General features: G+C 42.8%; 1 protein-coding gene across 2 annotated transcripts in view; it reads left to right on the top strand.

The window, feature by feature from the left end:
• LOC126092267 (splicing factor U2af 38 kDa subunit) overlaps positions 1 to 18070 on the top strand; it is a 37024-nt gene extending 18954 nt beyond the window's left edge. For both annotated transcript variants that reach the window (XM_049907781.1, XM_049907782.1), the window contains exons 6-8: positions 2720 to 2853; positions 5516 to 5614; positions 17776 to 18070. In XM_049907781.1, the coding sequence (XP_049763738.1) occupies positions 2720 to 2853; positions 5516 to 5614; positions 17776 to 17950 (408 nt within the window). In that variant the 3' untranslated portion in view covers positions 17951 to 18070. The remainder of the gene's footprint in view (positions 1 to 2719; positions 2854 to 5515; positions 5615 to 17775) is intronic.
• The last annotated feature ends 266 nt before the right edge of the window (positions 18071 to 18336 follow it).

The following is an 18336-nucleotide window of genomic DNA, read 5'->3' on the forward strand; positions in this document are numbered from 1 at the left end:
CCTCCTCCTCTCTTCCCCCCCTCCTCCTCTCTTCCCCCCCGTCCTCCTCTCTTCCCCCCCGTCCTCCTCTCTTCCCCCCCGTCCTCCTCTCTTCCCCCCCGTCCTCCTCTCTTCCCCCCCGTCCTCCTCTCTTCCCCCCCGTCCTCCTCTCTTCCCCCCCCGTCCTCCTCTCTTCCCCCCCTCCTCCTCCTCTCTTCCCCCCCTCCTCCTCCTCTCTCCCCCCCCCCCTCCTCCTCTCTTCCCCCCTCCTCCTCTCTTCCCCCCCTCCTCCTCCTCTCTTCCCCCCCTCCTCCTCCTCTCTTCCCCCCCCTCCTCCTCTCTTCCCCCCCCTCCTCCTCTCTTCCCCCCCGTCCTCCTCTCTTCCCCCCCGTCCTCCTCTCTTCCCCCCCGTCCTCCTCTCTTCCCCCCCGTCCTCCTCTCTTCCCCCCGTCCTCCTCTCTTCCCCCCCCGTCCTCCTCTCTTCCCCCCCCCCGTCCTCCTCTCTTCCCCCCCGTCCTCCTCTCTTCCCCCCGTCCTCCTCCTCTTCCCCCCCCCGTCCTCCTCTCTTCCCCCCTCCTCCTCTCTTCCGCCCATCTCTGTGTGCGTGTGTGTGCTGTTGTAAACATTCTCATTTGAAGGGTTGAACTGCTGCACAAATCAGTACTGAATTGGATGAAGTTCACGCGGATTCTGCACCGTCATTAAAGACCATTTATTTTTGGAGTACTGAATTGAAACATAGTCGTACAAGCACTGAAGGTGAAGTGTGTTCTGGCTGTTGAACTGAGGTCAACACATAGGAAACAGTTGACAAAATCCATGATATGGTAATGCAAGACACTGAGTAAAAATTTGTTAGTTTATTGGGACTGTAGGCATCCTACCTGAGCGAGTGCATAATATCCGGCATGGAGTCTTGACAATGAAGAGATCATATGTGAGATTAAGAAAGGCGGACCCATAACATCATTGAATTTTTCGAAACTTGCATCAGCTGAAATAGTCAAAGGTTGGTAGGCAAAAAGTGTTTTTTCACCAGTATAGTGCACCATCCCACACATTAGATATAACAATCATGAAAGTATATGATTTGGGCATTGACTTGGCTCCTGAGCCATCCTATTCAGCAGACTTATCCCTCAAATTACTTATTCCAGTTCCCTAACTTGAAACTTTGGCATACTGATAAGAAATAGTCATCAAATGAGGAACAAGTATTTTGCAGTTTTACAGAATCTATTTGTACAATGGGGTGAAAATGAAAATGCTGGAGGATTGCTGCCCAAGTGTATAGCCCTCAAAGGAAACTGTTCAGAAGTAACATGAATTATAAGAAACATGTTCTTTGCTTTCCTTTCTTCCAGCCTTATGGAATCATCCTGGTACTTGCAGAGTCTTTATCAGTATTGATCAAACAAGCAGTGGGGTGCCTAGGAAACTATATTTATTTGGAAGGGACAGAGTTCAAATTCATTTAGGGTCAACCTGTTACCAAGTTTTTTGATTACCCTAAATTTGTTAAATGAGTACTGAAATAGTTCCTTTGAAAATGACACTAAACATTACATTCATCACCATTTTCCTGTCCAGTCTAATCCTAATGACCTTTGTTGGTAGGTGTTAAATCCCAATCTCCCTCAGAACAGATCATTATTTTCAGACCTGAAGGCTGAAGAAAAAGATTACATAGAGTGAAGTTCAGTACTATTTAATTTTAATAGGACTGATATGAACAGAAGTTATGGACGCCCACCAGGAAGGCACCAACCCTTTCTCCATTGTTAACTAGATTATGTGCTGTATGATAACTTGGTGTGTGTTCAGACTGTATTTCACCAGTAGAATGAGGGTTTATCTTCGTTGGGTAACACCTATCAAAAGATCTTGTGCAGGATGAGCTGTCACCAGCCCCGCTTGTTTCCTATAAAGCTTGATACAGTGAACAGTAGCTATACTGGCAGTGACTGATTGTAAATGCGGGTATGTAAATAAAAACAAATCAGGTTAGGTCGAGTTTTTCATCTTGGTGCAATTTGAATCAGTACCTTGATTTTATCTTCAACAAGCTGTCAAATTGTAATATTCCATCTCCCTGTCCGGGAGACAGTGGCAGTCTTTATTAGTATCAAAGACTGTGTTGTTATTGTAGAACTTGCGTCTCTGCATAATAATGACAATGGCTGTGAGCCAGGAATATTCTTTTAAAGGTTCTGTTTTTTAAAAAAAATAATTAAGTTGGAATACCTCTTTTTGAACAAAATGAAGCTGGTGGGAGTTAAGACACAAGAATTGAAGTTCAAATGCGTATCTGGACATACAGATGTAGGTTTTGTTTCCCTAATTCACTTGAGTTGATTACAGGATTGGTTTCTTTGAAAGGAATATGGCTGATTCAAGCTTGGGGTCAGTCTTCAGTGACACTGTTGACAGAAGCCAAACACTGACCTGCATCCTGTTTTTCTTCTTGTGTGTATGCGTGTGCTACTTTGTGATTCCTGCAGTGAATTATTATTTCTTTACATGTATAGTTGTTTGGCATGTTATTTTGTGTTGAACTTGTCTTCGCATCAGTTGCAAATTTGAGATGTGTTAGTCAAAATTGCTATTTTGGATGTGTTAAATTCAGTTCTTCCATAGATAGCGTGTAACGTTTTATATACTGACATAATTTTTGTTGATCGGGCAAGTACACTTTCAAAGAAACTTATCAGTTGGCATTTGAAGTGTTCTCTACTTTTAGTTCAGGCGTGAAGAAGATGCAGAGAAAGCTGTTGCTGATTTGAACAACCGTTGGTTTGGAGGGCGCCCTGTGTATGCAGAATTGAGCCCTGTAACAGATTTCCGTGAAGCTTGTTGTCGTCAGTATGAAATGGGGTAAGTACTTAGTTAATATGAAATACACACACAAATTAGGTCCAAATTTTTTTATATGTGATTAGGTTCAACTGTTAAAACTGCGTGTCTCCAGTGGAACACTTGTTTCTCTTAAGCCATGCTAAGGTAACTCAAATTTGCTTAATTCCTAATGAATTACCTAAATATTTGTGATATAGTATACTCTAAAAATAAGCTTCTTAAAGAAACTACTTCATTTATATTATTTTGTCACTTAGTGGAAAACTTCAGTAATCTGTTGGATGACTCATTCTGCCTCCTATTTGTGTATCCATTTTAGCGGTTGTACTATTATAGCTTTCTGTACTGTTTCTATGATAATTGTTGCACCATTTTAATGTTAGTATATTGATAAGACAACAGTTTAATGGGATTGTGTTGCATTGACTGGACACTGGTGGTCGCAAAACTTTTCTGTTCGTACATTCTACTTGAAGTGTGAGACTGTGACTAGCACAGAGACAGTTGAGGAAAAAATTTAATACTTTGAGCCAATATAAAGTAGTGATAGGAAGATTTAATGACAAATTTAAAGGTGTCAGAAGTTTGAGTTGAGGAACAGATGTCTTCAGAATGGGAGCAATAATAGATTGTGACATTATAAAGAAATTACTGCAGTCATACACATTACTTCAGATGATCATGTGGAAAGCTTTGCAAAAGTAGTTTTTTCCAGGTGTTTGGAAGGAATTGGAATTGAGGCACAGTATTTTTCATGGTTGTTCTGTCTCCACTATCTTTTTTTAGTTTTCATTTCAGTGTTCTTCCTTGGTATTTCCAGATTTTTATCTCCATATTTTGGCTCATCAAAATTACAAATGCTTTTGCTGTTGTAAAGCATATTGAGATTTGTCTAAAGGAGTTTATATATTGTAAACAGTTACTGTCTATCTTAGATTGATTGTATGACACAGATGCACAAGTAATTTTTTGTCAAATGCCGTGGGAAGTTGCTGACCTGTTGTTCTGCATCAATACATAAGCACCACCCTCTTCATGATAGTCAGGCACCAGCCCACACTTGCTTTGAATTCATTGACAAATGCAGTTTTACAATTAAAGCTTTTTGAATAAAGCCCTTCCTGCATTTCTCTCTGGTATTGAACAACCTGTGGCTCCAGCTTAAGAAGCCTTCCCTGACATGGTCCCCTGAAAGTTTAATGTGTAGAACTGATTATTTTCAATCTGTTCTTATCCTTTGCTTCATTAATCACTGTTAACTTGAAATTTGTGTTGTATTGTCTGTGTGAACCATTTGTGAACTGCAGACTGTTAGATCAAAGTTTCTCAACAGTTGCAGTTGTGATATTTCATTCAGTATCAATAGCTGAAATTTGCTGTCGTTGCAGCATTGACAATCTGATCGTGCTGAATAGCAGTACTTTATCCTCTGCAGCTCCAAAGTAATGAATTGGCAGAAATTGGACCACTATGGTCTTACAGCACAAGTCACCATTCGATGCTAATTTAGGAAATGAACAATGATGTCTAGCATTACTCACTTCTGTGCCATTGGTTAATATTGCATTTCATTTGTTGTGCAGTGATTTGAGTGTTCTTTGTAAATGTATTTGTTGGCTGTATTGTGTTCGAATTAATGTATCTTTTGAAGGAATGTGTACTGCTGCTGAGTTGTTCTTTTGTAAAGACACTTCAGTTCAGGCTGCATTTGGCTTCACGTAAATTGCAGTTTCAATGTTATAGATAGTCATAAAAAGCAAGGTATGTGGGTATTCCCACAGTTGGCTTCCTGATGATGTGCTGCCCACTCATCACCACTCTCAGCACATTCATCCAAGCCCATCCCACAGGTCTGAAACCATCAAATTAATTCTGCATCTGACCTGAACTACCATAGCTTCATCTACAGATGTAAAATGACCTGTATCTATATTGCTAAGCAACTGTCCCGAAACCAGATACCAGTAGCTGGTTGTGTGTGTGTGTTTGCTCTTCAATATAAAAATTTTCACACCAATATCTAGGCACTAAAATTTTAAGAGTTTCTAATTAGTTATTGATATACACACAAACAAACACATACACACAAAATTCAAGCTTTTGCAACAAACAGTTGCTTCGGCAGGAAAGAGGGAAGGAGAGGGAAAGACGAAAGGATGTGGGTTTTAAGGGAGAGGGTAAGGAGTCATTCCAATCCTGGGAGCGGAAAGACTTACCTTAGGGGGAAAAAGGACAGGTATACATTCGCGTGCGCACACATATCCATCCGCACATACACACACAGACATTTGTTGTGCAGTTGTTGTTGACAAATGTCTGCTTGTGTCTGTGTATGTGCGGATGGATATGTGTGTGTGTGTGTGTGCGAGTGTATACCTGTCCTTTTTTCCCCCTAAGGTAAGTCTTTCCGCTCCCGGGATTGGAATGACTCCTTACCCTCTCCCTTAAAACCCACATCCTTTCGTCTTTCCCTCTCCTTCCCTCTTTCCTGACGAAGCAACTGTTTGTTGCGAAAGCTTGAATTTTGTGTTTGTTTGTGTGTCTATCGACCTGCCAGCGCTTTTGTTTGGTAAGTCTCATCATCTTTCTTTTTAGATATATTTTTCCCACATTGAATGTTTCCCTCGATTATATTCATTTAATTAGTTATTGATTTAGAACTCCGGGTACTTTGTTTCAGAGAGTGCACTCGCAGTGGTTTCTGCAATTTCATGCACTTGAAACCAATATCAAGAGAGCTTCGTCGTTATTTGTATAGTAGACGCAGGAGGGGCAGAAGGTAAAAACTTAAATTTCTTCTTTGTGTGTACAAGTTTTTGCACAATATTATACTTATAGAGTCATTCAATGTCAATTCAACCAATTTGAGATAATGTTCCAGCTGATAGTCTCAGATTTGGCTGAAATTTAGCACACCAATGGTACCAAGTGTGGAACACCCATGTACAAAATTTTAAGTTCCCCTGCCAATTAGTTTCAGAATTATGGCTTGTGAAAGAAGGTGGCATGGCCTGGAAATTGCAACCCGCATATGGCAATCTATCTTCAGACCCAACTTCAGGTCTTAATAACTTCGGTACTATTCCACACAGTCCAGTGAAATTTTTACAACCCAGTAACATCCACTTAGAGAACACACTCTATGAATCAAAACACCAACAACATATTTTTGAGGAAAAATAAAAAATTCCAAAGTGTGATTAAAAATATGTAATACGTTAAAAGGTACATATTGTAGGTGCCCTCTATGCCAAATATAATTCACTGAAAAAGGGTATAAATACTTTTTTTGGTAAACTTAATGTGGCCTAAACACACACAGAACTCATTTTGCTCGTAACTCATCTTGCTCGTATCAGTCACACAGAGTTACATGCACACGAAAATACAAAAATTTGAAAAATTACCTGAAAACATGGATTTTCTAAGTGTGGTAGCACAAAAGGGACAAGTGATATCCAAGCCAAAATTCAAACACTGCATAAGTAGACCATAATATAATACGTGGCAATGTTTCTACATATATGGTAAAGCAAGCTAGGAAAATAAAAGCAACCCAAGGGGTGCTTCCACAACTGCAGCAGGCGCAGGGTAAGCAATTGAGTTCAGAATTAAAGTTGCTAGTGTCGGAGTTTTATGAAAATAATGACTACAGCTGAATAATGCCTGGAAAAGAGACCATGTAACGGTGAAAATGGGAAATGTACATGTACAGATACAAAAAGACTGTTGATATGCAAAATATCAGAACTATATGTAGAATTCAAAGAAAAGTATCCCAATACCAGAGTAGGTTTATCATCTTTTTTCAATCTTCGGCCAAAATGGGTTGTGCCTGTAAGTCCAATGGGCACACACAATGTTTGTGTATGAGACCCATCAAAATGCTAAGCTGATATTTGCTGCTATAAAGGATTCTGGTCTGGATTACAAAGGTGCAATGAAGCTGCTAGTGTGTGACATTAGTTCCTAAGAGTGCATGATACACAGGTGTGAAAAGTGTCCTGGTAAGGCAAATCTTGAACACATGAATAACAAACAGTATGGTGAACTCCTTATGGATGACGATGAACGTGTTTCTTATAAACAATGGACACACATAGATCGCACAAGTCTTGAAACAAAGCAAAGTACAGTGGAAGATTTTGTTGAAATGTGTTGTGAAAAAAATGGACAAACTGCCCACACACAGCTTCACAGCAACAACACAATCGGCTTACCTCCAGTTTATTAAGGATAATTTGAAAAAAGATGAAATTATAGTAATACTAGACTTTTCTGAAAATTATGTATTTATAGTTCAAGATGTCATCCAAGGATGTCATTGGGACAACAGTCAAGCAACTCTCCAGCCATTTGCGATTTACTATAGAGGTGAATCAGGTGATGTCCGTCATGAATTTGTGCATTTTTAGGGACTGTTTAATTCAAGATGTCATTGCAGTTCATGCCCACATTCGCACTGTCATGGCATATGTGAAAAACAAGCTGCCTCACATACATTTTGCGAAATACTTCAGTGATAGTGCAGTTAGTACAAAAACTGTAAAAATCTAAAAAATGTATGCATGCATTACCGTGATTTTCACATTCACCCAGAATGGAATTTTTTCGCAACAAGTCATGGTAAAAATGTATGTGATGGTATTGGTGCTACCATTAAGAGCATGGCATCACGAGCTAGTCTGCAGCACCCTACAGAAGGTCACAGTCTAACACTTCTTCAGTTATTTACCTGGGTACTGAAAAATATCTCTGGCATACAGTCATTCTAGGTTTCGAAAGATGAGGTGAAATCAGTCAAAGAATTGCTAAAAAGCAGACTAGAACACGTTAAAACTGTTGCAGGCACAAGGAGCCATCATCGCTTCTCTCCAGCGGACTCTGACAGTGTGCAGATGAGCAGACTGTCCGGTTATAACTATAGGTTCATGCACAACGTGTCTCTTCACAGTATGTCTGACTCAGGATTCAGAAGCAAAAGCAGCAACATACAACTAGGTTGCTATGTTATTGCTGTTTATGATGACAAATGGTACTGAGGATGTGTTGCAGAGTGCTATGAAGCAGAAGGTGATGTATTTGTGAACATTGAGTTGCTGCCAGCACTTCTGCTTAAGCTGACAAAGATGAGGGAGCCAAGTCAATCGAGTGTCGAAAACCAGTCCTAGGAATTGATATGTCTCCACTACAGTGAGTGGATCCAGAAATGCATGACACAAGAGTTTGCAGCTGAAACCTGAAAGCCATGGCTAGAGCCCATCTTATACTGTTACACTCGTGTCCATCTAGAAAAGTTTTTACCAAGTTTAACGAAGGCGATGTTGGCCTGATGTATTCGACGATGCCCTTTGGCTACACTGTCAAAAGGATTGTTATAAGAAATATCAAATTAAGATCAACCTGATGCATAAATATGGCGAAATGCGTTGTTGAAAAATGAAACTGAAATTGCAACCATGACTGTTTTTAACCAATACTGTTAAGCACTGGTTTGCTGTATGCCACATATGGATTGGAAGAATTGTTTAATCATCTGGCTGTGGATGCGATCAGGCCCAGGAGCTGTGTCGGGGCAATGTGCAAGAGCACTGAGGAGCTCCCACTCTGTAAATTGGGCGTTATAGGATTCACTGCAATGTGTAGTGAATGTAAGGACGTTCCCTTCCAGCTGCCGTTTGAGTGTGTGAAAGGCTGGGGGGTAATTCTCCGATGCAGTGGCTCGAGCAAGTGCTCATCAATTGCATTTGCGTTGGTAAATAACTCGCTATTTAGGGTAACACTGGGGACAGTTGTTGGGGCCTGGTACCGAAAAAGATGTCTGATCTTTGCCCAGGCTTGGGAATGTGACATATGGCACCCAATGGTGGAGACGTATCTCTCCCAACACTCCTCCTTCGTTGTTTGATAAGGTAGCAAACGCAAGCATGGAGCCATTTAAAGGCTATGAGGTGCTCCAGGGAAGGGTGCCGCTTATGCCGCTGTAGAGCTCGCCAACACTCCTTAATTGCTTCAGCGACTTCCGGCAACCACCAGGGGACTGCCTTATGCCTCTGGCACCCTAAAGCGGGGAGAACACGTTTTCTGCCACAGAAACAATTGTGTCAGTCACCTGCTCAACCATCACATCGATGTTACCATGTGGGGGAGATCAGCGGTGACAGCAGAGGTGAAAGTTCCCCACTCCGCCTTGTTTAAACCCCATCTGGGCAGGCGTCCGTGTGCCTGATGCTGGGGCAATGACAGGAAGATGGGGAAGTGGTCACTACAACACAGGTCGTCATGTGCTCTCCAGTGGATAGGTGGGAGAAGTCCTGGGCTGTAAATTGATAAATCAATGGCCAAGTAACTACCATAAAGCCACACTGAAATGTGTGGCGGCCCCAGTATTTAAGAGGCAGAGGTCGAATTGCGACAGTAAAATTTATACACCTCTGCTTCGATCAGTAAGCACAAGGGGGTTATGGGCATTAAAATCCCCCAGATTAGGAAAGGTTTAGGGAGTTGACCAATAAGTGCAGCTAATACATTCAGGGGTACTGCACCATCTGGAGGGAGAGATACATTGCAGACATTTATTTCCTGTGTCATCCTTATTCTGACAGCCACAGCTTCAAGAGGGGTTTGAAGGGGCACATGTTCACTACAGACGGAGTTTAGTACAAACACAAACTCCACCTGACACTCAATTATAGTCACTACAGATCCTGTAATATCCCTTATAGCCACAGAGGGCAGGGGTCCGCATTGCTGGGGACCAGGTTTCCTGGAGGGCAATGCAGATGGCAGGTGTAAAGCTTAAGTTGCCATAGCTCAGCCAGACTGTGGAAAAAACCACTGCAATTTCATTGGAGGACGACACTGAGAGACTGGGAAGGCATGGAGCATTCAATGAGGCAGTTTACACCTCAGTCACCTGCTGCCACCGATTTATTGCCTGAGCAGTCTATATCCATTGTCTGAGGGTCTGGCGAGATCTAGGTCCTCAGCGGATGCCAAAATCTCCACCCCATCCTCAGTCGCAGAGCTTGTAAGTAGCGGTGGTGTGGGTGCCACCTCAATTTCCTTGGTCTTAAGGGTTTTCTTTTTGGATTTCTCTCACTGCTCCTTGGATTTTCCTGGCTGGGAGGACTTCACTGGCTCAGTCTCCGGGACTGAGGATGAGCATGAATCCCTACGACCAGCTGCTTTTGGGCTTTTCAGCCACTGGCGGGTGTTGTCTTTCCCACTAGAAGAAACCTGGGAAGGGAGCGATGCAAGAGACCCCTTCCTAGCAATGGTTGGGGGAAAAGGGGGGGGGGGGGTGTTGCTCCCGAAGTAGGTGGTGCAGGAGCAACAGGGAGGGACATGCCCCCTCCATCATGGGGGCAGGTGTAGTCTTCCAGCTCTGAGAGGTGACACAGGTTGGCAGAGCTGATGGTGCCAGAACTGTGTAGCAGCAGCCTAAGACGATGTCATACGCACAGGATGCAGGCGCTCAAACTTTCTCTTAGCCTTAATGTAGGTCAGTCTGTCCAGGGTCTCTTACTCCATTTTCCTTTCTTTCTGGAGAATCCTGCAGTCAGGCGAGCAAGGCGAATTGCGCTCTCCGCAGTTGACACAGATGGGAGGGGGGCACATGGAGTATCGGGATGTGATGGGTGTCCGCAATCTCGGCATGTGACACTGGAAGTACAGCGGGGAGACATGGCCAAACTTAAAGCACTTAAAGCACCGCATCGGGGGAGGGATAAAGGGCTTTACATCACACCGACAGACCATCACCTTGACCTTCTCGGGCAATGTATCATCCTGAAAGGACAAGATGAAGGCACCAGTGGCAACCTGATTATCCTTCGGACCCCAGTGGACATGCCCAACGAAATGTACACCTCGCCGCTCTAAATTGGTGCGCAGCTCATCGTTGGGACTGCAAAAGAAGGTCTCAGTGAAATATGATACCCTGGACAATATTTAAGCTCTTATGGGGCGTGACAGTTACAGAAACATCCCCCAGCTTGTCGCAAGCGAGTGACTCCCGCAACTGGGCAGAGGATGCTGTTTTGATCGAGACTGGCCCAGATCTCATTTTGGACAAGCCCTCTACCTCCCCAAACTTGTTCTCTAGATGCTCAACAAAAAACTGAGACTTCATCGTCATGAAAGATTCCCCATCAGCTCTCTAACATACAAAGTACTGGGGCGAATAAGATCCGCTGCCATCCTTAGCCTGACATTCCTCCCATGGTGTGGCCAGGGAGGGGAATGATTTGGGGTTGTACTTCTGTGCGTTGAATTGAGCTCGTGATCGCTTCGAAACTGCTGGTGTTTCACCACCAGCAAGAGATGATGGACTATGCTTCGTGTGTCATTCGCCCTGATGCCACCCACGCCGACCAGTGGCCCTCTCCAGACACCGCCCAGCCGCAGCAAAGGCCACCTGGCAGTATGGCCATTGCCGGGAGTCCCAATGAACCAGAGGAATGGGCATACACCCCTTGGCATATGTGGGGAGTTAATGGTGCAGGCATCAGCAGAGCGATCCCTGTGGGATCAGGGGGCTACAACCAACAGGGTACATGGCGGCCCCACCACAACGGACTGGCTACCGTGCTGGATATCAGGTGCAAAGAAGTCCATGGTCATCGTCGACACAGAAATCGCCACTGCATAGTGCATGGTGGAAAATGCAGCCAGGTAGGTGTCCCCACCCAAGAGATGGAGAATGGGCAGACTGCAATGCAACAACGAGAAAGTGGGCTAAAGACCTCAATGGACAATGGACATGCAGCACCTTGTAAGGCGCCCTTCCCCAACTGGCTCGCTCTTTGGAAAAATTTTGAAAAATGGAGGTCAAACCCTACAGGGGGCCATCACAAAGGCCGAAACATGTGAAACTCCTTTTAGTCGCCTCATACGACATGCAGGAATACCTTGGGCCAATTGTAACCCCCGGGCCCACAGGGGGGAAACAAGATCTCTTGTTATCCAAGTAGTCACACAGAACACTTGACTAGAAATAAATAACCATGGTTAGCTATGCCCAAGAAATACACAAATACAAGAAGACTTTCGGGCAGAGCCGTTAGCACTGCTGAAAATGGTGAGGTATGTTCAACCATTAGGCAAGCACAGAGATCCGCATTATACTAAATTTAAAAATTGTTTGTGAAGAGCTGAATAGGGTTCCAAACCTCCCCTCCCTCTCTTGCTTTCAAACAGTTCTGGATTCAGGATTGACCATAACGAAACAGGTCACTCTACAGAAGTCAGTTTACAAATGTTTTTCATCATATTAAAGTTATTCTGTGGTACATGTGTCTTATACAATTACTACACTTAGACATACCTTCACTTTCTACTTGTCATATATTCAACAATGTCAATAGTTTGAAAGAATTATAGTAAACAAATAAAACCCTGTGCCATGTCATTCTCTAATGGCTGTGTCTTGCATCTGTTCAGTGGTCATAATGTGTGATATAATGCGCGCGCGCGCACACACACACACACACACACACACACACACACACACACACACACACACACAGAGACAGACATACGCACAGACAGACAGACAGACAGAGAGAGAGAGAGAGAGAGAGAGAGAGAAGCAGCAGGAGCAGTAGTAGTAGTAGTAGTAGTAGCAGCAGGAGTAGTAGCAGCAGCAGCCGCCGCCGCCTTAGTAAAAAGATGACTTGTCAATAACTGTAATGCGAGGACCTGAAGTAGATTTTTAAAAACACTAAAAACCAGTAAAGAATGAACAGCCAATATGAAAATTTATTTCATTGTAGGTACAGGATACAATATACTTTTTGGCATTTATCAAAATGCTGTGTGAAGTTTTGCACATTTACCTGTGTACTTACTATTATCATGATAATTCATTTTTCTCACAATTACTTTCCCATCTCAACCTACAGCTTCTTTAAAAAGTTTCTACTTCTACCACAGAAGTTTGTGTGCATGTTTGAAACTGCTGTTATTGTGCAAAAATCACCATCTCCTCATGTTTTTCGCACACAACAGAAGTTACCAAGTTTTGTGGCATTTACTGCCATGATATACCATTCTCATTTATGCTTCTGATCACACACTGATCACTGTGATATAACACTGGATAGAACAGCTTATATTTTATCACATTTCCACTTTTTTTAAAAATATGTAGGGGCATTCCTTGTCAGTTCAACCAGGGGCTCCAGCTCATAGTCTCAGATTTGACTGAAATTCAGTACACTAATTCTACCATGTGTGGAACACTCGTGTACAAAGTATTAGTTTCCCCTGCCAATTAGTTCCAGAAGTATGACTTGTGAAAGAAAGTGGCGTGACCCGGAAATTGCAACCCGCATCTGGCAATCTATCTTCAGACCCAACTTCAGGTCTTAATAACTTTGGAACTATTCCACACAGTCCAGTGAAATTTTTACAACCCAGTAACATCCATTTAGATAACACACTCCATGAATCAAAACACCAACAACATATTTCTGAAGGAAAATAAAAAATTCCAAAATGTGATTAAAAATGTAATACGTTAAAAGGTACATATTGTAGGTGCCCTCTATGCCAAATATAATTCACTCAAAATGGGTATAAATTTTTTGTGGTAAGCTTAATGTGGCATAAATGCACACAGAACTCATCATGCCCATATCAGTCAAAAAAACTGAGTTACATGCACACTAAAACACAAAAATTTGAAAAATTACCTGAAAAACATGGATTATCACACACTGCATGAGTAGACCATAATTATATATATCTCAAAATTTCAGAATGTTATTGCAGGACATTTGTGTACAATGGAAGTTGACAGATGTATTTGGTGAAATGGCCATTGTTCCACAACACAATTTTGTAAAAACATATCGTAAACTGTTCTGCCTCTTCTTATCCTCTCCCACAACCGTTTAATCACTAAGCAATAATATATAGACAGATTAACACAACCTATCATTAATGTTTACTGCACCTTAACTGCTCAAAACCAGTCGATTGTGCTTCGAACAGAAGTTCTCCCACACTTTAGCTACTGTACTCTGTACATTGAGTGGCAAACTGTACTGTCTTCCTGACACTGTGGTAGGAACTGGAACCATCATAAGAATATGTTCAAAAGGAATCCAACACCTGTCTGCCAAACATGGCCAATGAAATGATCTTGCTGGTCCTGCTGGAGCCGTTAAGTTCACAAATACATCACCTTCTGCTTCATAGCACTCTGCAACACATCCTCAGTACCATTTGTCATCATAAACAGCAATAACATAGCAACCTAGTTGTATGTTGCTGCTTTTGCTTCTGAATCCTGAGTCAGACATACTGTGAAGAGACACGTTGTGCATGAACCTATAGTTATAACCGGACAGTCTGCTCATCTGCACACTGTCAGAGTCCGCTGGAGAGAAGCGATGATGGCTCCTTGTGCCTGCAACAGTTTTAACGTGTTCTAGTCTGCGTTTTAGCAATTCTTTGACTGATTTCACCTCATCTTTCGAAACCTAGAATGACTGTATGCCAGAGATATTTTTCAGTACCCAGGTAAATAACTGAAGAAGTGTTAGACTGTGACCTTCTGTAGGGTGCTGCAGACTAGCTCGTGATGCCATGCTCTTAATGGTAGCACCAATACCATCACATACATTTTTACCATGACTTGTTGCGAAAAAATTCCATTCTGCGTGAATGTGAAAATCACGGTAATTGCCTGAGCAACACCCAGTTGGGGTGTAGATTGCTGTACGCTGCTGCAGCTCTACAGAGCCCTTGTCCGATCCCGAATTGACTATGGGAGTGTGGTTTATGGTTCGGCAGTGCCTTCAGCATTGCATTTACTCGACCCTGTGCACCACTGTGGGGTTCCATTAGCGACAGGAGCTTTTAGGACAAGTCGGGTGACCAGTGTACTGGTGAGGGCTAGTGTCCCTGCACTGCAGATCAGATGAGCGCAACTGCTCGCCAGTTACACAGCACACATTCATAGTTCCCCTGAGCATCTGAATTACCATCTCCTTTACTCACCCGCAGCAGTCCATCTCCTGCATCGGTGGCCCAGATAAGGGCTAACGATTCCTGTTCGCATGCGGTCCCTTCTCTCTGAACTGGAGACCTTCCCTTTACCACCTCTACTTATGGACCATTCACGTATGCCTCCATGGTGTACGCCTTGGCTGCAGCTTTGTCTGGACCTTTTGCATGACCCTAAGGACTTCGTTAACCCCACTGCTCTTCGCTGGCACTTCCTCTTGATTCTTGGTGTGTTTCGGGGCTCTGAAGGGGTTTACACTGACAGCTCAATTGCTGATAGTCAAGAAGGCTTCGCATATGTTCATGGAGGACATATTGAGCAGCACTCCTCGCCAGTCGGCTGCAGTGTTTTCACTGCAGAGCTGGCGGCCATAACTCGTGCTCTTGAGTACATCCGTTCATGCCCTGGCGAGTCATTTCTCCTGTGTGCTGACTCATTGAGCAGCCTACAAGCTATCGACCAGTGCTACCCTCGCCACCCTCTGGTAGCGTCCATTCAGGAGTCCATCTATGCCCTGGAACATTCCCACCATTCCGTGGTGTTTGTGTGGACCCCAGGACATGTTTGAATGCCTGGCAACGAACTTGCTGACAGGCTGCCCAGACAGGCAATGCAGGAACAGCTTCTGGAGATAGAGCACAGTGCAGCTTCAGAGATGCCTATCTTACACCGCAGGGTTTCCTGGCTTCGGGAGACGGAATGGCATAACAGCACGCACAACAAACTGTTTGTCATTAAGGAGACTATGAATGTGTGGAAGTCTTCCATGCAGGTCTCTCGCAGGGAATCAGTTGTCCTCTGCCAGCTCCGCATTGGCCATACGTAGCCAACGCATCATTACCTACTCCGTCGCAGGACCCAACTCAAGTGTCGCTGTGGCTCCCAAATGACAGTCGTCCACCTTCAGCCGCCCACTTTCAGCCGCTCTGCGGCAGACTTTTAACTTTCCCAGCACCCTGCCTTTGGTGTTGGGCGACAGTGCCTCCACAGCAACTTTAGTTTTACATTTTATCCGTGAGAGTGTGGGTTTTATACTTCTATGTAGGTTTTAGCGCATGTCCTTTACCCTCTGTGTCGTCCACCCTAGCGCCTTTAGGGTGGAGTTTTTAATGTGTTGCAGAGTGGCTGGCTTTCCCTTTTTATTCTCATGGTTGGCCAGCCACTGTAATGTGTTTTCATGTTTTACTCTTTTTTTCTAGCGTCTGTTGTTTCCTTGTTCTCTTTTGTTCTTTTAAGTGTTCATTGCCTTCCCTTTGTTCTTGTGGCTTTTCCTTTCTGTTTTGTGTTATATCTTTCGTCCGTGTTATTCTCAAACTTGTGGCATTGTTTTATAAGGAACAAGGGACCAATGATCCCGTAGTTTGGTCCCTTCTCTCGCCTTTAAACCAACCAACCAACCAGATTTTGTTTCGATAATTTCATAAAGCATGTGCTCCACTTTCAGGTATAGGCTCTCTCCACCTTTTACATCAAAATGAAACATTTCAGTTCTGTGTGCCATGTGCCAATCCTCTACAGGCTATTAGTTGCACTTCCCTTACTTTTCCATCTAGTAGTTTACATTATTGTTGTACATATTGCATAAATCATAAATGATGCATGAAACATACACTATTAAAAGTGAAAGAAGTCATATGTCATCTTAAGTTGTTGCATGTTAGGATTGGACCTTTCACTGAAATTTTGTAGGTTTGGCTGTTTCTAAAAGCTGCCCAACTAATCTTGATACTGAATTGTGTCGGTTTTTAATGTTATACCTACGATACTTTGTTACATAACACTTCCACTGTTAGGCAGTATTACGTGCAATGTATGTAAGTGTAATGAAAATGATCAGAGGTATTATGTATGTGTCGGTCTACTCGGATATAATCCAGAAGACCTGTCGGGGCATGGCCTTTGTAATATCTACACAGTGTAGTAAAATACTGATGACCAGAAGTGGATGATAGTGTTGGGAAAGGGGAATAGCTCCTGAACATTGTGTTGAATGTAGTTTCATGACCAAATGGAGTTGCCATGAATGGAACCCTTATTATAACAGGGCAAAACTATCTTCGCAAGATTCACAGTTTGCAGACTTGACATTTTGACTTAAGTTTGTGACTGTAATAGTCTTTTGAAATAATGGAGGTACAATACTAAGAGGTAGGATGACAGCTTCTGTAGACCATTTGAAATGATATTTAAATGATAGAATAGAAGCTTTTGAAATGTGATTCTACAGAAGAATGCTGAAGATTAGATGGGTAGATAACAAACTAATGAGGTGGTACTGCATAGAATCGAGGAGCAGAGAACTTTGTGCTACAGCTTGACTAAAAGAAGAGATTGGTTGGTAGGACACATTCTGAGGCATCGAGGATCACCATTTTAGTACTGGAGGGAAGTGCCGGGTTTAAAAATCATAGAGGGAGATAAAGACATGAATACAGCCAGCAAATTTAGAGGTGTAGGTTGCAATAGTTACTCAGAGATGAGGCTTGCGCAGGCTAGAGTAGCATGAAGAACTGAGTCAAACCAGTCTTTGGACTGAAGACAACAACTTCTACTAGTATAGGTGGGGAGAGGGGAAATTCTTATGAACTTGGTCTCTTAAATAACCAGACAGGATATTCAGTTAATATTGTCATCCACTGTGTTCCCTGTTTGACTTCTCGCAATTTACTTATAATCTACAAAACAATTTGTTTCATATAATGTCAATTATTTTTACAAAACAGTTGAAAAAAATCCATTGTGTGTGTGTGTGTGTGTGTGCGTGCGTGCGTGCGCGCGCGCGCGCGCGCCGGAATTTTTGATTTAATTATTACACAAACATGAGCAAAGCAGTGGGCATTGAGCTAGTTGATAATATACTTTGGGTTTACATTTTCAATGAACCTTTTGAATCTACTAAATTTAACTTTTCACCCATTTTCCAGATCCCGTTCACACAGCCGAAGCCGTGACCGTGATGGAGAAAGGATTGCTGGATATAGACGTTCAAGGTCAAGATCACGAGGCCGTGATAGAGATCGTGACAGGGACCGTAGGAAGAAGGGAGGTGACCGGGGTCGGTCAGAGAAGGATCGAGAGGGCCGTTCTGGCCGTTACTAAGTGTAGTCTTAAGTGTCTTGCATTTCCAATGTGAATATTAGGTTCATTAAGACTTTGTGTATGTTCATCTAGTGCACTGAGTATGTTAAGTAAGTTTTAATAAAATAAGTGAGAACCTGATTCATCTGAGCTCCTGGCATGAACAATAATTTAGGTTAAAATGTATAATTGTGTTATAAATGAATGACAGATCTTTAGGCAGTAAAGAGAGTTGATTTTGAAGCAAAATACACTAATGTAATTCTCATATGTTTAGAGCATCATCAGCTTTTAACTACTAAAATTATTTTCCATTGTGGATTGTTAAACAGCCGCAATAAATCACACGATGGTAATATTTTGTCACAAAAAGATTTTCTACCATGGCTTGGCACAAATTTAAGTTA

The sequence above is a fragment of the Schistocerca cancellata genome, chromosome 7 (assembly GCF_023864275.1).
Source record: "Schistocerca cancellata isolate TAMUIC-IGC-003103 chromosome 7, iqSchCanc2.1, whole genome shotgun sequence".
In the NCBI taxonomy this organism is placed as follows: domain Eukaryota; kingdom Metazoa; phylum Arthropoda; class Insecta; order Orthoptera; family Acrididae; genus Schistocerca; species Schistocerca cancellata.